At 45.0% G+C, this 25,922-nt stretch overlaps 1 protein-coding gene across 4 annotated transcripts; it reads right to left on the reverse strand.

Annotated features, from left to right (window-relative positions):
- Positions 1–3,304: 3,304 nt before the first annotated feature.
- On the reverse strand, positions 3,305–25,870 carry TCAF2 (TRPM8 channel associated factor 2). Of its 4 annotated transcripts, XM_052790038.1 has the most exons (9): positions 25,497–25,870; positions 17,372–17,492; positions 15,920–16,553; positions 12,610–13,580; positions 10,513–10,607; positions 9,287–9,500; positions 8,188–8,427; positions 5,993–6,330; positions 3,305–4,551 (listed from the first exon to the last, which is right to left on the reverse strand). In XM_052790038.1, exons 3-9 carry the CDS (start codon positions 16,534–16,536, stop codon positions 4,306–4,308), a joined length of 2,721 nt encoding a protein of 906 aa, XP_052645998.1. In that variant the 5' UTR covers positions 16,537–16,553; positions 17,372–17,492; positions 25,497–25,870; the 3' UTR covers positions 3,305–4,305. The 4 variants fall into 4 exon arrangements, with proteins under 4 accessions (XP_052645998.1, XP_052645999.1, XP_052645997.1 ...); XM_052790039.1 differs by lacking the exon at positions 17,372–17,492; XM_052790037.1 differs by lacking the exons at positions 17,372–17,492; positions 25,497–25,870 and having other exon boundaries at positions 15,920–16,575.
- Positions 25,871–25,922: the final 52 nt, after the last annotated feature.

The raw sequence follows: 25,922 nt of genomic DNA on the forward strand, positions 1-25,922 counted from the left end.
TGATCATGCATATGTATAAAGTCTCATAATTCCTACATTAAGACAAGTGGTTTTGATACAAAAATGGGGATCTAAGGTAATGCAGTGGAAGTAACTTACTGCAAAAATAAACCTCTAATGCTTGCAATATATTTTACTTGCATTATAATGTTTTATATTCTCTAGTTCCCATGTAGCAGTCCCCTTTTAATCCTAAATATATTTTTAAAAAATAAAATAGAGAAGGCACACAGCCCCAGACAGCAGTGACTTTGACCATTTGATTGATAAAAAGAGACTGTGTTTAACAAAACAATTCAGGAGGAAATATAGAGTATGTTCAAAAGGTCAGAAGCAAATCATGGTGGACAGTGAGCAGAGCGAATGAACAAAGCAAAGTTCCACGTAACTGCAGTACAGAGAACAGCAAAGGGCAAGACGAAAAAGGGGAATTGCATTTTATAACTGGCTGACTGAATTGTTCAGCTTCAGTTCTGACCCAAAGACTACTTAATGCTCTCTGTATAGCAGACCTCCATTGATTTCAGAGGATTTAGAATCAGGCACTGTATTAGTGCTGCTGTTCAGTTCAAACATGTGAATGAACCAAACAAATGGTGTTAAAAATAATGCTTACACCTTCAGTTGTGTCTCTTTGGGCTTAACTGAAGGCTGCTCACTCAAAGTAGAGCTGTAACTTGCAAATAGAAGGACTTTAGCCTAAGGACTTTATTAAAAGTTGTTGATAAGGTTTTTTTAAAGGCAACCCTGTAAGTCTCTCACCGGCTCCTCCCTTCACTATTCTGTGTTTGTATCACAGGGCAGGTGGCACCAAAGGTGAGAACTTCTCTAAAGGTGAACCACTGTGTGATGCAGCTTTCACACCAAGCAGAATTATTTGTTTCATAAAATATTGTGCAAAAGGAACTATATTTCCTCAAAGAAAAGAGCCATTCCTGAATTCCAGAAGAGTTTTATTTAGGGAATACTGTGGCCCATTCAAACTTCAGTTCACTCACATAGCTTGCACTCTCCACAGTTCCATCTGACTGTCCAAAATCTCTGCACCTGCAATGGGCTGCTTTTGTTTCTTGTGTAGCTGTAGCCTATCAAGTATTAAATCACTCAGCAAGTTTTTTTATCCCCTTCCTTCTACCCCCACAGAACTCCCTGGACCCCTAGCACCCCACTGCTCTGCAATGGAAATCCAACTTCTGCTCAGCTCTGGCAGTAACCAACTCATATTGCATGTTTTCAAGTGTCACTTTCATTCATCCTCTCCAGCCATTATTCCCCATTCTCATATACATTCAGCCTTCCTATTATTGGCATGGTTATACTATGCAAGATTGAGTGGGAAGAGTCTTCAAGTCCCCCAAACAGGTGTACATAGCACTGAACACCCGAGGAAAGTGGTCAAAAAAATCATGTACGCCACTGCCATACTGCAGAGTTAACTTTCTTTCATGTTAAGGTGATGATTCATCTAACCTACCTTAAAGAGAAACAGAGACCTCCAAAGGGCAAGTCCTCTGCGCGGTGTTGCAGGATGAACTACCCTCTGCAGGTGCCTGTTTCTCTGCATTGGCACTAAAGGGAGCCTTGGGTGAGCAGCTCAGGTTGAGATGGCTAACTTTTGGAGGCCAAATCAGGGCAGATGAATCCCATTTTAGCTATGCTTGATTTGTGGATTACTTCCTGAAGTTGCTGCTGGAGAATCAAAGGCTAAAATAATCAATACAAGTAGCACAAATTTCTCTAGCTGTCTAACTGAATTTTGAGAAATCAAAATGAGCAGAACCTGTTATTAAATCAGCAGCTCCTTCAATACCACCGAGTTCTTTACTACCAACAAAAGGAAAAGCCATCTTTGAAAATAATTTGCTGCTAGCCAGAAAGCTTATACAAAAGTACTCAAAAAATTTGACAGTCATCGGGATTTTATTTCACTTTTGCTCTTGAAGAGGTATTGTGCCTCTGTGTGTTTCTCCAAGTGTCTTGGCAACCTTCGCAAATCTGACTCTTCACCTATTAGTGAAATCACCCTTAGCCTGGTAATAAAAGGAAAGTCTTTGTCAGATCTTTGTTGGGCTTCCAGCTCCCTACTAGCAGAAGGGAGTATATAGCAATAGCAGGTAACTTTCCACTAAAAGCAAGCTGACTGTAAAAATTAAGCCAGTAAGTCTATAAGTAATTTGAAAACCTCACCAGTGAACCCATTCATTCTTAATTTATCACAGCACAAAAATCCTCTGTTTCTGGTTTTATTTTTCCTAAGGTCAATGTGGCCTCCTAAACTATTTTACTTTTTTCCACTTCAGCTCCTGCTCAGGTCAGTCTCAGGCATGTCCTAGGATTTTCTAAGGCTGCATGCTGAATTGCTGTGTGACTACTGCTTGAACTACATTTTCACAGAAATTATTAAATGTTTCATGTGTTATTCTGCAGTCTGTCTCTGTGCTAACATTTTCTTGTCTTATTGCTACAATCTCAGTTTGGCTTTTCTGCTTTGATGGGCTACTCCAGCATGCACCATAACTAGTGGATAAGCAATTGCAGAATTCAGTCCTGCAATGTGCCAATCTTTTCTCTGATTTATGCTACATTGGTTTTTTTTTTTAAATTTATTTTATGGAGGAGAACAGACATCATTCTGAGGGTGACATTAATTTGAGTTAGTCCAATTTTGAATTTTTTTACTATGTATGCCTAAATATTTCAGGCTGCATTTAGAGCTGGTGTAAATTGTAGCTTCTCCATTGGAATCCCTATGGTTGGACGAATCCATCCTAGCTCGGAATCCAGCCCATCACCTTTTCCTTTCTCTTTTTTTTTTCTCTAAAACATTTCAAGATCCATTTTATTGTGCCATTCATGAAAAAAAGAATAGATCCTGCCATACAGAGGTAACAGATCTGATAATATTTTGAGCATTTTTTTTAATGGACATGAACTCAACTTTTATTCATAAACTCATTAAGGGTGAAATCCGCTTTGTAGGTAGGGTCAGATCTAAATATTTATACGATGTAAATTTTTTTTTGAATCTCCAAACCAGGACCAACCAGTACTGAAACACTATCTAAGTTATGATTAGCCTCTGCATTTATTTTATTGGAGAACAACTGATACTAGTAGTGAACAAGAATGGAAGGAAAGTTTGAAAGACAAACCAAAGTATTAGGCCAATGAATCACAGGGAAATCAGAACCACATCTGAGCCAGAACAAAAATGTAAAGCTGCTGTAACAAATCTTTGGGTCACTTCTATTTAGGCTTTTTTAACTGGGCATAGAGACATGAAAGTAGGACCACATACACAACCTGCAAGTCCACAATGATTGTTTTATTTATCACTGATACACACAGAATGGGTTGGGACTGGTATGCTATTAGGCTAAGCATTAACATGCTTGCCAGCCCCCATAATAGCCAAGCAATTATGAATGAGGTGGGAGAAACATTAACTTCTGTTGCTCCTTGGAAAAGGCTGGTCCTCTCTCTTGATGAACTGTTTCTTGTCTTCCTCCTCTCTGCTCCCTCATGCTATCATGTCAGCACCTATTTTTTAACCTTCGATGACTTTGATGAGTTAAACCATTACTGACTACAATCAAGTCACCTCTTTGTTTCCACTCTCCCACCTTGCATAGCATGTATCTTGCTGTCAGGCTATGGTAAGAGTGACAGCTACAACTTATAACTGACTTACTTGCATAAAGCTGGGTCACACAGTAATACAACATGGGAAGAAATCTACAGCATTTCAGTATCAGCTATGTATTATATAAGCTGTATATAAGCATTGTAAGGTCACTTTCATGATAGTAGGTGTGGAAGTTCTGCATACTCAGAGCGATTAAAAATTAGGGATTTTAGGGTAACCAAAACCATAGTGAAAATCTCCTGTAACTGAGAATATAACTGAAGAATACAACATTGTGGAGGCTACTATTTGCTTTAAAGATCCATATTCTATTGGTATTGTCCTTGAGACCACTCCAGTGACTGCTCCACCCTGAAAACTTCCATTTCATCAGAGAAAGGTTCTGTGGGAACTAAATTGACTCAGAATTACATTCCTCCTGAGGCAAAGAACACAGAACAAAGCTCATTTGTTACTTAACCCTTCAGAAGATCGCTTAGGTGGTTGCTGATCTGCACACAAGTTTCTGTTGAATTTCTATTGGGGTTGACCTCCATTGACAGCAAGAAGCTAAAGAATTTGGTGTAAAGCTAAGCACCCGGTGAGCTATCATGCAGCACACAAAAGAGAAAAAGATAGGCCATAGCTAGTATGAAAATCAAGGTTTAGGTATTTTTCCCTCATGGTCTATAGGATCTCATTGGGTCCTGTTCCCAGCTGGGTAAAGAGGACAGTTCCACAGACAGTTCTTTCTTGATAGGCCATCCCCAGGCTGTAAAAAATGGAGCCAAGTTCTTGTTCACCTGCTGAGAAAACTTCTGTGCCCACAAGTTCATCTTAGAAGGGTTGTCTTTTGGGGTGGTGGACATTTTCTGGTAGTCAGAGAAGAGGTGGATGAAGGGGTCCCAACCAAACCCTTCCTGCAACTGATGGAGAAGAATATAGTGTAAAAACAATGAAGTTCTCATTTCACTGGCATTATTCCTGTGTTACAAGCAATAGAAAATTCCATAGGTTTCTGCAGTGTCTTTTAGAATGAATGTCAAGTTAGATGAAGGCATCCAACTTTCAGGCTTCAAAGCATAACTTACAGCACTAGAGTACAGAAAAATACACCTTCCCATTACACTGGCCTTCTAAAATAGAGATGAAAGATGCATTGGGAGCAGCCAGAAATGTCAGCAAACTACTATACAAGCTGCTGCTTTGGGCAGAGGAAAGCTTCTTGTGCAGTGAAAAAGCATCAAAGAGGACACTGACAGAAAACCTAGACAGAAAGAGTGCAGGAGAACAAGGAGTAATCAGAAAACAGGAAGGAGAGATTGTGAGCAGGGCATGCTTTGGCTAGGAATAAGAACAAAAGGAATTCAGATAGAAAAACTGCTGTTGCATGAGTAATGAGTTTAAAGAGGGATGGAAAACCTACATTGTTGCTCAAGATGAGGTTAATATGAAGAACTGACTTGGAACAACAGCATGACAGGATGCAGAATGTCTACTCAATGTCCACAGCTCTTTACCAAGCCATGACCTGCATCTCACTTTCTGATACTAAACAGATTGACACTAAATTGCATTCCACAAATCCTCCATCATGCTGGAACAGCTAAGCAGGAGACAGCACTTCTACATTAGACAGAACAAACAGGCATGTTATCCACCTTCGATAATCCCCTATTGATATGGAAACTCTGGAGCTGAAACTAGCTACAGACTAGGCAGTATCTTTTTGTGAGAAGGCTGGAGAGCCATGAGGAGGCTGAGTGGAAGACGAAGGGGTCTGCTCTTGTGCCAGGTCAAAAGCAGTAAGCCAGCTTATACCAGAGGAGGCTCCACACCATGTTAGGTTATGTCTGAACTGTAGAATGCAGGAGCATCTCCTGGACCCTGAGCTCAAGTATCCATCCCAGACACTTCCCAACTCCTTGTCACAACATGTCTACAGTGAAAACTGTCTGTTTCCTTTACAATGACACTTTACAATGCCAAGGCTTCATTTGCCATCTAGCCCAATGTCCCACAGGAAATCTGCAGCAGATTAAAAAGCTGTGCCCAAGTTTGATCATCCTTTTCCCATGCTGTATAACAAGAAGCAGTTCCTGTCTCTCTCCTAGGGAGAAAGATTAGTATATTGCACTAAGCTCTCTCCCCGAGTGGCTAAACCCAAGTCCGGCAAAGGAAGGTTTTCAGGAGACATCAGCATTAGACGCTCTGTCTGTACACCCCTCAGGTGCTTTCTGGACCGAAGATGAACCCAAATTGTAAGCAAACACTTACAAGGCATGACAGCTAGAGTCACCAAGCTGCAGACATCCTTCTGACACAGGCTTCACTGACTGCACTAATACACCCGCTTTTCTCAGTTACCTGCAGGTATGTCTCCAGAGCAGTCCACACCACCCAGTCCTTTAGTTGAGCGCCTTTCTTCAGATACTCTCTTATCCTTTCCGCCCGACACTGTGGCCTAAGTGCCTGATGGGCCTGATGCCTGGGGATCCCCAGCACATTCTCATGAACATAGACAGACCAGAGGTTGCAGGTGGCCTCTGTGGTATGAGGGGGAAACTCCCATGCTTGCTGCTGTTGATTGTGTCCCAGCTCATGGACAGGACCCCAAAGACCAGTAGTTTGCATGTGCTTCATGTCTAACATCTCCTTCACTGAATCTAGGTGGCCCATGATGGGATAGCCAGCATGCATCCAGCCTGCAGGAAAGACAGGTACCAATGCACATCGTAAGTATTCACCCCAGTGCCTTTTAGACATAAATGACTGTATTTTTTTTCATTTCTTTAGTGCCTTTCCTCCACCTCAGAAACCACATTGCATTACCATGAATGACAAATTTTTCCCTTTGTGAGATAAGGAAATACTGTAAGTTTCACCCTAACAAATAGTCAAATAAGCAGCATAAAGGCAGTACTGAACTATCACTCAAGCACAGTTTCGACTGCTTTCCCTTTTTATACATAGCATACACTCATGGTTGGACTGAGGTTGAGATTTTAGGATGAGGGAAAAAGCCTGACTATTGCCCAGAATACACCTGAACTCTCACAAACTGAGCACAGTTGATGCCAACCCAACCATGCAACAATGTGATTCAGCACCCTGGCAGAGCTTGAGTCTTCATAGGTAGAGTGTGGATACTGCAGGTCTGCACTCCAGTGGTCAGCAGTGTGGATGAGACACATGAAAGTCATAGATTGTCATGCTTAAGGGCTGCAAAGCTTGTCGTGCTTAAGCCTGTTCTTAAACTCACAGGATACCTATTCTATAAACAACTTCCCAGCATCACGCTAGGCAAGAATATTGCACCGCAAGGGATTTTACTTATGCCTACTTGGTGTCTTCATCCCTAATTTGTCCTTCTCCTTGAAGATTCCCAAAACTTCATACAAGAGTTACGTCCCTGAACTCAAACAGCTATTGTAGCAGGGGATAAGCAGCCCTTTACACTCACTACAAAGGGAGCCTACACAGCTGGCTTTGACTGAACACTAAGCTTGTAGACTACCCAAGTTGGGGAATATGAATGGCAACTCCCTTCCTGCAGGAACTATTTAAGATCTTGAGCTCCCTCTTTTTTAATAAGAGGGATACATGCATTTAGCAGCCACTGGCACCCAAAAAGTTCACATCCAGGAATGTGAGTGAAACCATTTAGTCCACCCAAAACAGAAGGGAATTTTATGTCTGCAGATTATGATCTTTTTAACTGGCATTTGCTCAGGATAGCAGAACTTAACACTCCCAAGATGTGCAACAAATTCTTTCCATGTGGCTTAGCAAAGGGTTAGGACGTCAGGGTTTATGCCAAGCCCTTGTCTCATTGTGGGATAAGGAATTTAACCAGTCTATTTTGAAAAACAACTGAACAAAACTTGTATTGCAAAGTTCCACATTTACCATATAATTTGACTCTAGATCAAATGCACTCAGTTCACAACTGGAAAAGCGGAGGTGGGGGAGCATCAGCTGCAAAACTACACACTCATGAGCTTCGACAGTGATACCAGTTCTACTTCTCCACTGCTATCATCTCAGACACACAACTTTTCAGGCTAAGCTTTGCCCACAATAACCTTTGTGGAGCCCATCTCCAGCAGGTGGGTACACACAGGTTTAACAATTGTCACTGAATGTGTGAGAACAGTCCTGTGGCTGAGGCAGGGAAAAAATAAAAATCAGGTCGCTCTCTCCCAGCTGTACTGGCTCTGCAGTGCATTCAGGAGGGAGAATGAGTAACTACATGAGTCAAAGCCACTGCAGTCAGCAGCTCTGCCTTTCAACACACCCAGGCAGAAGAACAGCTGAGTGAGACAACACCAGTTTTGAGGTGAGGGAGGCATCCGAAAGGGTCAATATGGTTTTTTAAGCCCTTTCTTACCACATTTCTGTCCTGATGGAGTAGCTCACAATTATGCAAGGGTTGCAGTCATTTAACACCTTACATATGTTCCCAGTCTGGTTTTAGCAAAATAACCTTGAAGGAATAGACATTGCTGCTAGAGGCCACTTATCTTTTAGCGCCTGACAAGGCCATATGGCAATGTACCTACCAAATGAGATCTGGACATCTGTTACAATCCTCTCTGGCCTTGGGAATTTTGTTGGTATGGCTGCCAATTTGCTTATTGCCACCATGATCTCATTCCACAGGGTCAGCAGCGGCCGTGGGTTCTCCATGTGGCGGATGCTGTCAGACGGCACCGTCAGGATGAGATTCTCAACAGCCAGTTCTGCCCAGGGAGCAGGGTAGTGCCGGATACAGGCCTTCCACTGGCTTTCACAGGTCTCCCCTACATCAACAACACAGAAGATCAGTTAAGCACAGCTCTGACTTTTGAGCATGCTCCCAGAGGTCAAGCTGGAGAAAGAGACCACAGTCATGAAATTCTCTTGGAAAACAGTATGTGTGATAGTTGCATGACTGGGGGTGGTGGCTGTTTTAACTAGTTAAGCCTCATCCTGCGCTTGGAAAGTCTCCTCAGGCCCTTTAATGGATGGGAAACAGACAGAAAAGGACTGGCATATACCAGAGTTGTAGCATAGCAAGAACAGATCCCTGTTTTCCATCTGAGAACAAGAAGCATCAGGTCTCTCCAGTGTCTCTTGATGGTCTCATTTCTTCTTCTCCAGCGGAGATGTGCTGTTTGTGTAACAACCCTAGTTTTGTTTAGTTTGACAGAAGAGCAAGAAGAAATTGCATACAGGAAGAGAAGAGAAACTGACAGAAACATGGAAAATTCAGCAGAGATTTACTGTAGGGACTGGAGATGGCCATATGGGGACACAGTAAAGCAAGCAGAGCGCAGGGCAAGCTTTGTCGTGGCAGAGGTCACTCTGTCTCCCTCCAACACAACGGTTTCCATCAGAAATGACAACTCCAACCTCCAAGAAATGTTGGTTTGGACAAACCCTGCCCATTTTGTGACAGGTCCTTCACCTACCTCCTGCCACGTAGCAAGCACAGAGTGACTCAGTGACTTACCCAGAATCCCAGAGGACAACAAAACAAGGAAACTAAATCTGGGTATTCCTAAACCCAGGCATTTCTAAGACGTTCCTAAGCACAGGACCATCCTTCCTTTCAGTCACTGGGATAGCAGCATCTGTGAGCTGCAGTAAGGAGAAAGGCACCAAGATAAACAAACCTACCAAGCCTGAAGAAAGGAGCTCTGACTGCCCCTTCCACCGTGATGGGCACTTTCCCCAGGACGCTCCTTGCTGGTACTACGACATAAATGAGGCCACCCCAGAGGCAGGAAATAGACTGTTTCTGGCAGGCAATATCACAGGTACGTATTACCACTGGGGCCCGTTTCAGCTCTGTGGCGTGAGAGAGGTCATCCGTGTGACACCCAATCTGCACCTGGCAAACAGAAGGGTAGGAACAGCTGGTCAAAGGGCTCCAAGTGTGACCTGGAAGACCGACCACAACACCCTGAGCTGTCTGCTGCAGCACTGTCCCTGCAGGGCACGCACACAGAAGCAGCCTTCTGACTCCAGCCTAGTTCAAGTTTTCAGCCTGTGATGACCAGAAGCAGTAAATACAGTGAAAAAAGCTGGTGAAGTTCAGTGCTATCCCTGTCTCAGACAGTCTAACAGCTATACTCTCATTATTACTGGCTCAGCTACATCCTTCACCAGCAGTTCAGGGTACTGCAGTGACTTTTTTTCACTGCACTGTACTTGCATTGATCATTCCTTCACCCTCACCAGCATCAAAGTCACATCCTATAACATACGAGCTGGAGAGATGTGATCACTTCTGGCTCCTTTTATTGTGCCTCTTCCTTGGTCCTCATACAGTAAAAGACAGCATGTGGCTGCAGGATCAGACAGAAACACCTGAGTTAACTTTACATTTCAGCTGCAGGGAGCTCACTGCAAAAAACATCCAAGCAGGTAAGCATTCATTTGCTTTGTACTTTGCAGACAACAGGATCCCAAGTAACTAGTTTACAACTGATCTGGGTACATCTACATGAGCAATAGTGACAGTGCTGTGAAAGTACCTTATGAGCGATCTGGAGAAACAGAACCAAGTTTGGTGCATAGAAGGGTCCAAGTACTTATCTTGGGCCTGAAAATCACCTTAGTTCTCTTTGCACGATAACAAACCAAATACAGCTGCCTTCAGGCAGCAGTAACACTCAGTTATCCCGCTAGCACACAGAAATACGAGGAATGCAACAGAAGAGAGTGGGAGACAAGGCGAAAAATTATGACAATGCTTTGAAAGAGCCACAGGGTGGCAGCAGTAGGAAAGGACTGAAAAGGCAGCAAAACCAGTAAGGAGAAAACTCTTCTCCGTGCTATTTTTGAGTGCTCATCTGACAAATACATCGGTGTAAACAGAAGCCAAACTAGAGACAGCTTACCTTCAGACCAGCACTGACCACCAGGCAAGGGAATGTTATAACTGCTGTGTGCCCTTCAGGGAGGTAGAGTCCTGTACTCCTCCAGGCTGTCTTACCTAAAAGGTAAGAGAAGAGAGTCCTAAAGAGTCAAGCACTTCTTTGGCCTGATGTTACAGATTCTGGAAATTTCAAGCTGCAACAGAAGAATCTTCCATCCTTTTCTTTTCCCTTGCTCTACACACACAGAACTGTCTCACGTTTTACCCAACCTGTCAGAAATACAGTTTTAAAGCAACAGGGTAGCAGCTTGAACAAGATCATCATACCATTAGCAAGCAAGCAACTCCACCCAAATTTGAACTTCTGGAAATGCCAAGCTTAAATATGTTTACTAGTATCTTTTAAAAATAATAAGAAAAAAAAAGAAACCAAAACCTCAACACCTCCTCCACTCGGATCCTCTTTCTTACCCTAAAGTCCTCATAAGAGGTGCATACTGTGGTGGTATTAAACACAGTTGAAGTTGTAATGGTCATAAAACATTTCCTAAATAACAGACTGACAGTGACATCACATTTTACCTTACTGACTGGTCCAGCACAAGCTGGGGCCCACAGGAATTCCCATTTCTAGCTGACTGAAGTTACAGGAAAGCCTAAAAGGACTGTCCTAGTCTAGGTGTAACTGTAAGATGGGTATCCCACCATACCACTACAAGTCAGCATGTTTCTAGACAGTCTTCCCATGGAAATGCAAGTCTCCTCTGCCTAGATCTCTGTAAACACTTGTGATACACAGCGCAAAACTGATTCATCTCCACTGTACTGATCATGCAAAATCTGCTCCCTAGTTCTGACATAAAGTTTACTCAAGCATAGTTCAACACAAACAGCAAAAGTCCTAAAAAGAGCTGAACTGTCATAAAGAATCCAACTTACCACCTTTCCTGTCCTCCAAAAATGTGGGACCAGTTTTGTCAAGCAAAACCTCATCCAAGGAAAAATTCAAATTAGACCATATCACAGTGTTTCACCAATTCATCTCAGTTTTGCTAAATTTGCACCAAAGGCAGTTTTGAAATGGTGTTCAGGGTTTGCTAGCATTTCTCTTTTTTGTTTATGTGAAATGACACAAATTCTGAATATTTCTGGTCAAACAAAATACTGTGTTCGATCCAATGCATTCAGTTCAGCCATCCCTAACAATTTTCCCCTTTTGTCCTGACTCATTAGTGTTAAAACCAGTGAGCGGCTATTCCACAACTTTTCTCCCTGCACATCCTCTGCTCTCAGACATTGCCACTCCAGAACAGCCTCCTTTATCTCATTACAACAGTTTCGAAACAACTCCTGTCAATCATATTCTAATACAAAAAAATCAAGATGAATCTGTCCAGGGAACAATCCCTTACTAGTGGAATCTAACCTAGAGTTTAAACTTATCAGCTGTGAGCAGGAATCTCAGCAAGCTTGTACAGATACAAGGCCTAAGCTTAGACAAATCATTCATGGTGTAATGACCAAATACCTTGGCTTCAGTGGTGGTGTCAGCCCAAGAAGTTCCCACCATGCTTCCAGCCTCTTGTTTTCACCCCCAAAACCAGACCTTCGCTCCATCAACTGTGCTGACACAACAAGTTGTGAGACTGTGCTATAACTCAGGCTGAAATTATCTAGATAAAAAATAAACCTTTTGTTCCTAACTCCTACCTCTTCGTAGGATGGCCCCATAGAAGGCTGTATCAGCACAACTATGGCAACAACAACGTGCAGTGTAGCGCCCAGCGTTTCTCAAGGAAGCTTTCTTGCCAAAGCCATCGTGCTGTGCAAGTACCCTGAGGCACCTCTGTTAGGTGGTTCTTCTCCCCCAAGTGCCTGTGCACCGACAGCGAGGAAGCAGGACTTTCACGGGGTGTTTCAGAGCGCTGAAATCAGGGCTGGCCGCAAAAGGTGCCCATCTGCCACTACACAGCGCTCAGCCTCCTCGCAAGCCCACAGTGAGATTGCACATCCGTGCCCATGTTCAGACATACGCAGACACACGCACACCGAGGACAGGCACCCCACCGACCCAGCGACAGGATGCCTCAAGAGGAAGGGAGATAGATACGCTCCTCACCTGGGTTTGTGCCATCAATTTCCACAGTGATGGGGAGGGCACAGACCCCAGCAGCAGATTTCTGCACTAGGGCTGCACTGTCCGTCATGGTGAGGGACAGCTCGGTCGCCATGCAGAGAAGGACTGCCTCTTTGGAGTTGCTCTTGACAGGGCAGTGCCTGCTGACCTGCGGGATCCCGCTTCTCTGAAGCACTTTGGTCAGGATGCGGTGGAGCGAGGCGTACGCAGGGCAGTCGTGGGCTGGGATGTGCAGAAAGGCAGCGCAGTCTTGCGCTAGCCTTCGCAGCCAGTCCTTCAAGGGGCCCTTGAGCTCCTCATGCTTGTCTACGTGCCTGTTGAAAAGAGCGAGCGCCTTGCGGAAGTGGTAGTGCTCCTCTGACCCCACGGCCGGGAGCTTAGCTGCCTGGACGCTCTGCCCCAGGATGCTCAGCCCAAAGCGGTTCAGGATTTTGTTGCCAGGATACTGTGCCACAGCAGCTTTGCCGCGGTTCTGGGAAGCCCAATACCAGGCCTGGCCTCCAATCAGTAGGCCACCTCCCTCCGCCACGAAAGCGTGAACCCTCTCCGCCTCTCTGTCGCTGTACGAAGAGCAGCAGTACACGCTGATGTCGCCCGTCAGCTGCGACACCTGCGACTTCACCTCTTCCTGAGAGAGGAGGCTACACAGTTTCTTCAGGCTGGCATCCACACCCACCAGCCCCTTTCTCCCAGCATCCAGCCAGCGGACAGCATTGAGCAGGAATCTGGCCAGCTTTGGGGAGAACAGCTGGCTCTCGTGGGTGGCCACCACAACACGGCCTTGCCCGTAGCGTGCCGCAGCTAAGAGGCAGCGGTGCGAGCTGTCCAGGCAGAGCGGGAAGGAGAGTACACCGTGCACCAGCAAGATGGAGGGCGCGCCCCCCGTCACCAAATCCAGCTCCGACACACCACGCAGGAGACACTCAGCATCAAGGCTGAGGTTGGCCTGGTGCCTGCAGAACCAAGAGAGGTCCAGGTTAGCCCCCGTCCCAGATCCTTTGCACAAAAGGCCACCTTGTCCACCCCTGCCTCTCTTCTTCCTCCCTCATCCTAGTACATCACATTGTCAGTTCTTTCATTTAAAAAAAAAAAAAAATCCATCAATACCTCATTTTTCTCCTTTTAAAGCCTCAGTTTTTGCAGCCAAGCAAATCTGTAAGAATCTCAGCACTCATTTAAAAAAAGGAAAGAAGAGGTCAAAAGGAAGTTTCTAGGCCTCTGACTTCGAAGAGCAGCTTGAAAATCTAAATACATTGCAGAAACTCAAAAATCAGAAGACCTTTCGTATTTTTTAAACTGCAGGTTTAAACTGCAAATGATGTGGGCATTGGCACATCTCCTGTAACAGAAACTTTTCTCCATTTACCCCACCTGAGTCATTATCAACTAGGAAAGCCCAAAAGATTTCTCTGTGTCTTCTCTGCCAGCCTCTGCCACTGCTGAGAACTGAAGGAAGGATAGCTAGGCCAGATGGGCTAGATGGACAGGCAGACGCACAGCTAGACAAATAATGAGTGACTTGAAGTTAAATCAAGGCCCTAACACATAGTCCTCACATTACCACTAGTTGGTCACCACAATATAAAGAGATTATACTGCGCAAGGCCCTCTTATCTCTGCTATTTCCATATAACTCCTATATGTCACTGTGGAGAAAGACACGTTGAATTACTTTCATTTGCCTTTTTGACACTTTCTCCTGGTTCTGCCAAACACAGTTTTCCCCCAACACCTGGAAAGAATCTGTTGTTACGTGGCCATTGCAGCCAACTCAAGAAGAAATGATGCTGCCCTTCTGCACGCCCATAGGACAGGAATGAAATCTGCAGCTCTTCTTTGGTTATTACCTTACTGAGACCCTTTGTCACACAGAGTATATGACAGGCATATGGCACAGCACCTGCCTTGGACTGCAGTCTAATTCTCTGGGGGTTAAGCAAAGCCAGCAGGAAGGAACAGATGCATGGAGCTGTTCTGTTGCACAGAAATTAGGTATCTAAATTTATCTGTGGCTCTGGATCCAATCAAAACCACCACAAAAGCACCCTAAACAAGGTGTAATTCACCGTTAGTTACCATTTAAATTCTTGATAATTGCTATGTAATTTTTCTCTGCTGAATTCTCCCCCCCCCCCTTCTATGCACTGTGCATGAGGCGGTGGGAACATGCCTGCGCAATGCAAGTGGGAACAGTGATCAATCGGCAAATTTTAATTAAGTAACTTCATTTGTTAGCTGTGTCCTAAGCAATTCACTGAATTCAACAGCAGAGCTTTCTACTACCTTTATTGAGAAACAAATTAAGCATCCAGAAAGTATCAAATCCAATTATTTGTTTGAAAATAATAGAAATTTAGTATTGTATATCCACAAGGAAAAGACTGCGAGGAAAAGACTTGCAGGGAATTTTATTGTAATTGTTGCAGCTTTCACTGCAGTGAAATGAAGCTGCCACACAGAGGAAGCGCAGCAGCAATCATGCTCCTCAGAGAACCCATTTCGCCTGGTGTAACTCAGCAGAGAGTGGCGGGAGGCACAGCCTGGCACACCCACTGGCAAGGAGAGGTAGAGGAAGACAGCAAAGCAATGCCCAGGACTCCGCTGCCCGGTCGGCGGTGAGATACGAGCCACAACAGCCCTGAGTTTTACACCTGCTGCTCCAGGACCCAAAGGGCCAGGCTGGAATTCCAAACAAACTGGGAGCATGGAGATATCCTGCCCACAGCCTGTGTCAGAAGCTGAGAAGGGAGCTGGCACCCAGCCCGCCTCCTCAGCTCTGCACCAGCCCCAGGGTTTCACTTGCAGAAGATGAGTTTCTGCAAGTAACAGGCCAAACAGGTTTAGCAGCTGCCAGCCACAGCCTGGCCCAGAGGGCTGGCCTGGTGCTCCATCTCCAGCCTGGTTTTGAACTGTGGGGAGGTTGTTCTGAATGTACACACGTGTGAGGAGAGGGAGACGAGTTCCTCCTCCTGTCCTCATGTTGCTGTGTGTTGCACTTAGGCACACTTGGTCAGGCAGACTGCTCTAAAAGATGGCTCCCCTCATTTCCTTCCCCTTGAATTAATTCCCCGGGCCTGGCCCAGCTGCCCTGGAAGCAAAGACACCATTCTTTCCGACTGCAAACAGCAGGAAGGTTCCCCTTAAATTGGAAGACAACAATTGCATCCCATCCTGGCTATTAAAGAACCAGCATTCACCATCATCCTCATCTCTAACCTCACGACTCTTCTATAAACACCTCACCTGCACAGCCTGATCAGTTGTTTAAATAGAGAGCAACTGAGATACTCACGGGACAATTAATGGGATCTTAGGAATTTTCTTGGAGACTTTGAAGATGCCTTTCTCCACTGCGTTTCCTGTGAAGTACACGCCAGCCACGCTGGTCACCCGGTTCCCAGGGAATTCAAACAGCACCTTCTCTTTGCCATGTCGACTAGCCCAGTACCAGGCTTGGCCTCCAATGAGCAGCCCTCCACCCCCCTTTACAAAGCCAACCAGGTCTTTCGCCTGCGTGCTGTCATAGGCGTCCATACAGTACACCCCCAGGGAGCAGCTGAGCTCTGCCCCAGCCTGTACTTTGGTGCCAGCCTGGAGCAGCAGCTGGGAGAGGGAATCCAAATGAGGATGGACCCCAACCAGGGCCTCGGGGGAAGGCTTGAGCCACTCCAAAGCATTTCTGAGGAACTGGGAAAACTTGGAGTCCTTCAAGATTCCCTCATGGGAAACAACGACCATCCGGCCCTTCCCATACTGTGAAACAGCGATCAGAACCTGCTTCTTAGAGCTCACAAGTATAGGGTAGGCATCCTCTCCAACAAGTAGCAGCTCACAAGGAACAAAACTGCCAGTGAAGTCCCATGGCCCAATACCGTCCACTAACAGCTCATAGGTGGCAGAGGGTTTCATCTTCAGGTCACTCCTATCTGGTGGAGAGAAGACCAACATTCGTTACAGTATGGCTCAGCTATAAAGAACAGCTGTAACAACCCTGTGGAGTCATTTCTTTGTTGTCTAGTAGGAGCTCCAAACAAACGGGAATCACTTACCGGAAGGAGCTTCGTGGACACAACTTTTTCAGGGATTTGGGATTTTTTTGTTGTTTGCTTGTTTGGCTTTGTTATCACACTATTTACCATTTAAACGGAAGTAGCAAGTATATCAAGATGATGGAGGAAAAGAAAGTGACTGTTTCTACAAATTCTGTTTTGCATCATAGAGGAGAACACGGATATAGAAGTATTCACTTTCTCATTAACAATTTATTTGGAGAGGGAGAGTGTCAGAGGCTCCAGGAAGTCTACTAGGAACTTGCCTGGGAGAAGTTTACATGGAAATAGCCAGAAAATGAAAAGATGTCATCAACACAGCACACGGCATAATTCAAACATGCAGTTCACATTTTAGTTCCTAATTGGGTATGTACAGAGCTACACACAGTTGCTGCAAGATGGTATTCCAAAGTTGTACTCTTCTACCTCTGTTTAGGCACTATAAGCCCTTGCTTAGTATTAGGAGGTGCTGTGAGGGGGAGAAGTGTCAGCCAAAATGATGGAGACAACCAGCTCCCCTGGAATAACTGTCAAAGTCACACAGTACCTAGGAGAGCAGGTCTGGGCACAGGAGATTCATGCCCTAGTTCCCTGATCCAAACTGCCGTGCGATCTCCAGGAAATCATTTCCCTTTTCTGTAGCTTTGTTTCACCTGTTTTCCCATCCACAAAGTAAGGAGAGTGGTACTGACCTAGATTGCCAAGCCCTTTGAGGTCAACGGGTGACACGTGCTGTATTTAGGCTCCTTCAGTTTGAAAGTTTGGCTTAGCTCTTCACCAAAATTATCTTCTGCCGAGCTGGGGCGGCTGTGACTGCACAAACAGTAAGGTTGTAAGGTTTTGAGGTAGAGAATATGACCCAGTCCCACCCAGTTCCTGTCATTCAGGATTCACAAGGCTGACTTGGAACACAATGCCTACGGCAAGGGAAGGAGCTGCTCCGGGGCGGGCCTGGCCCTTCCCTGGCAGCATCCCGTTCCAACACTGCAGCGGTGTTCTCTGGTCTTCACATGCATTTTGTATTTGGCTACCCTGAAAGCAAATCCTTGGCATGCAAACACAGGAAAATGGAGAAATCCTGGAGAAGCAGCATCCTTGATTTGGATTTGTCACAAGCCCCAGGGTGCTCAGAAACAGCAACCTGATCAACAATGACAGTATCACTCCCATTGCTTATCCTCTGGACATGCCTGGAAGCTCCTGTTTTTCACCCAAACTCTCATGAGACCCCACTGTTGTTCTACATACAATTTATGAGTCAAAGCTGCTGATTAACATAGAATAAAAACTACATTGCCCAGTAATTTAGTGCTTGTTTGCTGGCTTAGTCTGAATTCCAGCTTTGTTTCCCTGGGTTTGAATAAACCCTACATTTAAAGGCAAATACGAGGTCTAAGTGGTTTAGGTTTTTTTACCAGGAATTGTGCAACAAAGTAGTAACACAGCTTGGGAAAATACTAAAGGTTTTTTCTGGTGGCTTCTGTGGATTTGATACTATTGTACCTATACTGACACACTGACTGTGGTACAACTTCTATGTAATCACAATTTCTCAGTTTCCATTGTATTAACCATTTCAGTGTGGAGAGAAAGAAGGAAGTATAATCATTAGACCCAGAGCAGAAACAACTAGAGGCCAACTCCTCTTTCTAGAGAGAGAAGGGAGAAGTCACAGCAGGGACAGAAACACCCATGTCTAACAAGAATTGCAGGAAGCTGCAGAAGACTGAGCTGTATGTCTGTCATGTCAATTAGGAGGAAACAACTACTAGATCTGGGCATACACAGAGGGAAGGGGAAGATCTTGGCTCCTAGCTGCCTCCCATCTTAACACGTAGTGCAAATCCTCCATGACAGTGTCTCGAACGAGTCAAAGACTCTCCTTGTCCTCCCTCCTGCCCCTTCCACCTCTCACCTCCAGACAGTTCCCACTCCCTGCAGAGCCGAGGATATTGAGAGTAGGTATTGAAGCATACATTTATAAATCCTGCCAGATGACCAATTCTCTCCTAGCCTCTCTTCTGTCTCTGGAAAAGGGACAAAAACGCGATGTGAAGGTATTGAGGCTTCATTAAATGCAGGCTTAAGATTCCATCATCTGCTGTCCAGGACCCATCACACCCCAGCAAAAGGGATGTACTACAAAGGAAGGAATACCCCTTGGTCCACTCAGGAAGAGTATCTCTGGGAGACAGATGACCTGGGGGGGGCTCTAAGGGCCCTTTCCCTGGCAGCATCCCATGCTGCCAGAATAAGGGAACAGACTTTATGTGTCAAGTGCTCAGTCACTTTGGGGTGAGTCTTTAAGGTCCCTGTAAAGCCTGTGAGGATCTCCATGAGTAAAAAGTATGGGATTGTGCAATATGTGAGAGGAACAGGACAAAAGGCACGGGACAGTCACTGGAGTGGATCACTTCTTAAGAACACAGGCAGCCCAAGTGAGCAAGAGAGACCCAATTCCTAGGGATTTGGCTGCTCTTCCTAAATAGGGGGGACTCTTGGGTTTTCCAGTCTTTCCTCTCTTTCAGATTTACAGGCTAGCTGTCTGCACAGCAACCAAGCACCAAGCATGCTGCAAAGAATCGGTGCGCTCTTGCTTCTTAACATGTTTATCAACAAATTGAGCAAGGAGAGGAATGCTGACATTCAGCATTTGCTGAAGAGACAAAAGTACTTACATTCATTATATCTGTTCATCACCAACAAGGTTTTAAACTGGAAGAGGGTAGATTTAGATTGGATATAAGAAAGAAATTTTTTATGATGAGGGCGGTGAGAGACCAGAATGGGTTACCCAGAGAAGCTGTGGATGCCCCATCAGTGGAAGTGTTCAAAGTCAGGTTGGACGGGGCTTTGAGTAACCTGACCTACTGCAAGATGTCCCAGCAGGGCAAGAGGGTTGGACTAGGTGATCATTGAAAGGCCTTTCCAACCCAAACCATTCTATGATTATGTGATTCTATGACTCATGTGCTGTGTAGCACAAATGCAAATTTAACATACATAAAAACTGCAAGTGTATGTCAAAGTTCTATGCCATATTCTTCTAAAGAAAGGCAGTGTCTGCACTGCAAGAGTAAGTGGGCTCTAGAGCTGGCTTAAGCATACAAGTGAGAGCCTGGGCTGATGTTAGGGGAGTAATGTGCTCAGGCTCTGCCCTGCTGGAGCATGAGGAACTCAGTCTTAGCCACTGTGTGCTCACATATGTACAGCATCCAGGGTAACTCTGAAGCTGGACCACTTGAGAATGGGCTCAAATCTGTGTTAACCTGAAGATGGAAACGACGACTCTCAGGACTGAATATCTCAGGTGTGTTCTGCATGCTTCACCACCCTTTTCAACACCTGTGAATGCATAAGCACCATGAAGCCACCAGTGGGGTAGGCTAAAGCAGTAAGCCATGAAATGTAAAGAACAAGCAATGTGCAAGAAGGGTGGTGAGATGAAGCAATAAATTCAGGTACAATGGATTGCGTGCAAAAGAGAATACAACACTTAAACTTGGACAACAACCTTTCATAAAGAACTGCTCAAAACTATGGTAAAAGAAGGCACCTACTAGAGATCATAGAATCGTAGAATATCTCAAGTTGGAAGGAACACATAAGGATCATCAAGTCCAACTCCCTACTACTCGCAGGACTACCTAAAACTAAGCCATATGACTAAGAGCGTTGTCCAGATGCTCCTTGAACTCTGACAGGCTTCGTGCTGTGACCACTTCCCTGGGGAGGCTGTTCAGTGACCAACCACCCTCTCAGTGAAGAACTTTTTCCTTATGTCCAAGCTGAACTTCCCCTGACGCAGCTGGAGAAGTGGGATGGAGAGGTGGGAGGCAGCCAAGCAAGAAAGCTTGCATGGAAAAGACAAAGTTAGAAACAAACACATCAAAAAAAGCCTCTCTAATGTTACATAACAAAAGTGAAAAAAAAAAAAGCTAAATACATCAAAGGAAAATAGAGCCAAAGAAGAAGTAGATTAGGTTGTAAATTAATGACAACTCTAAAATTAGGTCAAGAAAGCAATTACCAAAGGAAGTTACTGTATTTATTTTTTTTTTTACAATTACAGTGTTTAGTTATTAGAAAACAGACTGAAAACCGATAAAAACTATAAAAAAAAAATTTTTTTAGTAAAAGTACAGCAGAATCAACCAGGCAATTGCCATCTGTAATTACTGTTATTGGTGTTATTTTCATATGGCACTTTACAACAGTAGATTACAAAACACTACAATTTCCAAGCCTAGTAAAATGCTGCTGTGTTTTAAGGAAAAAACCAGGAGTTGCCCATCCTTTCTGGTAGTGTTAACATGCACACTTTAGGGTACAGTCACCGGCTAAAAGGACGCAAAGCAATAGAAAACCTGAGTGTCTACACACACATCTGTCCAGCAATCTTAATTGCTTTTAAAGATAAGGCAAGGAAAGAACAAAATGAAAGCAACTGATGACATCTGTCTGGGTATTTTACAATAATTTTGCATTTGGAAAGGTAATTAACATCTTAATTAAAATTAATTTTACTAACTTCCTATGAACTGAAAGCAGGCCGATGGGCTACGATCAGTAAAGACAGGGATACACTGAATCAGAAGAGACGTCTACACAAAAAAGTGCTGTTCAGTCTTTTTAGAATTCTACATCTGTGATCTAAAAAGGACAGCACATATCACATAAATGAAATTACCAGATAATAGAAAGTAATGTGCAGAAGCACAGGAGAAGGAATCGTAACCTTACTAGAAAATAATTTAAAAAAAATGAGAACTTGCCTAAATGCCAGTCCTACGGCCTGTAGCTTTAGAGAAATGTTGACATCTGTTGGTGAACAAGGAGCAGGGCAGCTCAGAAATCTCCCGGAACTGCAGCTACAGAGCCCTTTTCCAATCCCCCGCTGGAGGGGTTGAGTCACATTTGCATGCCTGCTATATAACAGCTCAGATCATTTCCCGTTAAATGTTGCTAGGTTTTAAAGCAGGGGATGAGTGTATCACCACTGTTTTCATTTGAAAAGGAACAGAGAAGAGGTCCAATGCTCTCTGCATGTGGGCCATGCCAATTTACTACAGTCTGCAGTGATGTGGTAAAGGATAAGGAAAAACAACAACTGTATCCCTTCTAAACTAAAAGGACAGCACACGACTTGTTTTGCTATACACTGCCAGGGAACAAGGGAAAGCAGGGATACTGGGACAGCTCACTGAAGCTGAGAATGAAGAATGGGCAAGGTGTAACTCAGGTGGTGGGCAGTGGCTGGCATCCTTAATGGCCTATCACAGATATGTCACACTAACGGCGTAGGGTTAGACTGATGAAGGTTTGTGCCCTACTGTGGACTTCAAGGGTAGCACCACTTATTGCAACAAAAAAATGTGCAATTCACATAAACGGAACATTGCTTCCTCCTTATCATGCACCATTATATTTTGTAACAAGCAGAAGTATTACAAGCTATGCCTGATCTCTTAAGTCATATTCTTTTCCAACTCAGTATAAGTGTGACACACCAACAGAGTCGCATCTGGGGTTTCTTTCGGATTCTGAGACTAACCAAGCAATTCCTCAGAAGAAATGTACACCAAGTAAAAAAAGTAACAAGTTTACTTAGTTCTTCGTTACTGCAGCTAAATAGATATTTACAATCAATCGATGTTCTGAGGCCTTATTTCAAATAACATGGGCGCACAAATTATCGCTCTCGCCCATGTCCTATGAGCTATGCCTCTGATAATAGTTTCCACAGGAACGTCCTCACCACACTCGAGCCACGCTGGGTCAAATCGTGTCTTCCCCGGCAGCTGGCATCAGGGGTGTCCCTGCCGACGGCTGGGCTGTCAGTCCGCCTGCCAGCCGGCAGTGAGTCCAAGTCGACGCAGAGTGTGTGGCTTCTGTCTTCATTCCTTTCTTACGCCCCACGCTCGGCCCTTTGAACCCAATCAAGTGTGAACCCAGTGCTCATGATAAGCTTGGGTTCAGTTTGTGTTCCAATCACAAAGGAATATTCAGGGTTGTTCCCTTCTTGGTTATTCTGTTTGCATTACCTCATATTGTCATTTTTGAGGTTGCACAGACCTGCATTCCTCACTTCTTCTTATCCCTGGTTCCTGTGAGGCTGCGGTGCCAGCTTGATCCACACAACTGGGCAAGTGAACCTCCAGGCCACAGCCTGTCACGGCGGGGCTTTGGTCAACCTACACAGTACAGTGACTCGAGCCGTGACATACCCGGGAAGTCAACCCTTTGACAGCACCCAAAGGTCCTTCCTTCTCGATGGGGTAGGCCACCTCGAGTCCTGCCCTTGCCAATAAAGCTATAGCTGAGCTGTGTTGCCCTACGCCATCTTTCATGTTTTATGTCCAATCCTTGTTATCTCTAGCAAGCCTTTATACAAACCTATTCATAAATCTAGCACATTGCAGTCTAGCTTTAGATAGGCTTCATGTTCTCGGAGGCTGTTCCAGACTTGCTGCAATTAGTTGTTTTTCAGGACATTTTACTGCCCAGGCTATTCTCTGCTGTTTTAGGCAATCATCTCACTTGTATTTCACTCTGCCAGCAAGCTATTGCCAAATTTTTCATTTTCACCTCTCCTAAGCATACCCATCAAGTTCTGAAATCTTTCTTTTGTATTCCCCCCACCTTGCTTAGTTACTGTCTTTAGTTTCAAAATCGTCTGGACCGTGTATCTTCTGAAAACAGGCCTGACACGAGACTAAGGCTCCCTTCCAATGCTGTGGTGCTATAAACATGCCTTAAAAGAGGCTTAAAACAAGGCTTAAATGACAGGGTAGACTATTCTGACCTGCCTTCCACCCATCCATACCCTGGCGAAAGCATTATGGCATTAACATCACCTAAAACACTCACTACCTTTTTTCTACTATCTCTGCCCGCTTTTCCATAAAGCCCTTCACATACAGCTCACTTTCAGCTTTTGTCTGTTGCACCCTAAGAGAGGCCCTTAAAAAATATCTAAGCAGTCTTTGAAAAGTTACTAAGGGACATAGCCCGCAGTACTGGGTCTAAATTACTTATGTAAGAGTTTGCACTGCTATGTTGAAAAGAAGGGAATGGCTGAAAATATATGAGATATCTAACACCTGTAAAAGATCTCCACCAAAAGATCTCCTCTCCTTTTGACTATTTATCATTTTCCTAAACTTGGTGCTAGCATGTTTGGCAGTTGTAGCTAATTTGGCACCATTCCCACATACGGCAATTTTTAAATGCTGGATTATGAAGTATACAACATATAGCTGAAAAAGTACTAGTCCCAAACATAAGGCAAATGACCAGCAAAAACTTACTTTAAACCAACATATAGTTGGTTTATTATTAGAAAGTCTAGGTGAAAAGAGAGGTCAGACCCGATGAATTGGGAGTGCAGAGAACTTGTGTGTTAGTGCTGACTGGAGAATGTAAATTCAGTACCATACAGACTCACTAGTCAGGGGACAGATGAAGAAGTATCTCCCATGTTTTACCTGTGCCTCCCCTAACAAGACCTGCTAAACCTGCTGGATGAGTACCGACTTAGATGCTTCCCTCTGTGTTCCTCAGTGTATCAAGGCCCAGGGTCTATGCACAGAACCAGCTTTGTACCTCCTACAGATTTCATCTGCCACCAAATAACTCATCCCTGTTAAACTGCAGATTGATAGCAGCTAGAAGCTTCTAGACCAAACGCACCCAGAAACCACAACTGTATCTTTCCCTCTCCACCTTCCCCCTACTTACTCAGTTTGAAAGTGCACTGAAGTGTATGTTCACTTGGGGTTGAAAAGCGTGCTCTTTTTCAGGGGAAACCTGTAGATTTTGCAGTTTACACCCACCTGCTAAAGTAACTACAGGTTCTTTATTTAAGCTCTTTTGCTGCTACTTTCCTTTGGCATTGGCACAGCCAACCTAAGGCTGCTGGAGTCATTGTGCACTGTGCACAGATGCAGCTTTATACTGGCACAGAACAACTCCAGGTTGCACACAGTCAGGACAGATGCAACATGCGTACTCAGAGAGCAATCCCACATACTGCTGCCAAACCTTCTGCAGCCTTTCCAGGGATCCCTTCTGAACTTAGAGGCCTGCGTTGCATGGGCCTGTGCCCTGAGATGGCAATGCAGTTTGGAAAAGCAACTCTGGAACACTGAATACCAGCCTGTGAGCCTCTTTCCTGTCACCTTCAGTGACAGGTTTTGTTCCTGAAGGATCAAACATCAGGCTGAAGATGCAAAAGCAGAAGGCGCACAACAAGCAGGCATCTGTCCTTTCCTCAGCTGCTCAAGGGGTGTGCACAATACAGCCATGGTTTGCGCAGCCCCAGCTCATTTTTGGAGACAACGGTGCGGAGGAGTTACTGCTGCAGGCAGGAAGGCAGGGCTGTTGTGTGGCAGCCTGCCCGCCCAGCGCCTGTGGAAAGCGGGAGGAGAGGGGAAAGGAAAGTTCAAGAAGGGCGGGGAAGGCGCCGCCTGACACAGGGAGTGCGCAAAGCTGTGCGAGGTGGCCTGGGGAGCCGGTGTTAATGGGTTGCAGTGGAAGGTTGAATGCGTTTTAACACTTTTGCTTTAGTTATTTATGCCTGAAATGATGGACAAGGTCCTGGTCTGATTCTACATCATTGGAAGTTGCAAATGATTTGGCCAAAAGTAGCATACAGCCCATGAGATTTGTACAGGTGCCAAGTAAGCCCAGAATGCGGTCTGCTAATTCCTCTACACTTGCACTAATGCTCTTAATATTCAGAGGGAGCATCTCTTTTTATTGATGCATCCCCCAATACTCCAGCAGCAGGCCAAGGCACAAAACGGTGTTACTTACCCCGATGGATACGGATGGGCAAGCCGCAGAACTTACACTCTGCGCCCTATGTACGTCTTCACCTTTCCTGGTCCAGGGTAACAAACCGTTTTCAAGCACGTGGTTTTCTAGTGGGATCCCCAGCCCGGCACCCCAAGGGATGCCCGAGCTCCCCAGGCTGCACGCTCGCTGCCGGCACGTTGCTTCCCCGCCTGTTTCTACAACCTTTCCTGTAATCGTCCACAAACGCGTGGCGGGCAAAAAGAAAAGAAGGCCACGCATCTGCAAGGGACTGCAAATACTGAGGTGGCAGGAGGGTTAGTTTTACTCTAAGTGCAGCTTACGAGTGAAACTGTTCCAAGGCAGGGCAGGGCAGGGGAAGGCAAGGCAGGGCAGGGCAGGGCGCAGCGGCTCCTCCTCGCCGCCGGGCCGGGCCGGGCCGGGCCC

This window comes from Harpia harpyja, chromosome 6 (genome assembly GCF_026419915.1).
Source record: "Harpia harpyja isolate bHarHar1 chromosome 6, bHarHar1 primary haplotype, whole genome shotgun sequence".
Taxonomy (NCBI): domain Eukaryota; kingdom Metazoa; phylum Chordata; class Aves; order Accipitriformes; family Accipitridae; genus Harpia; species Harpia harpyja.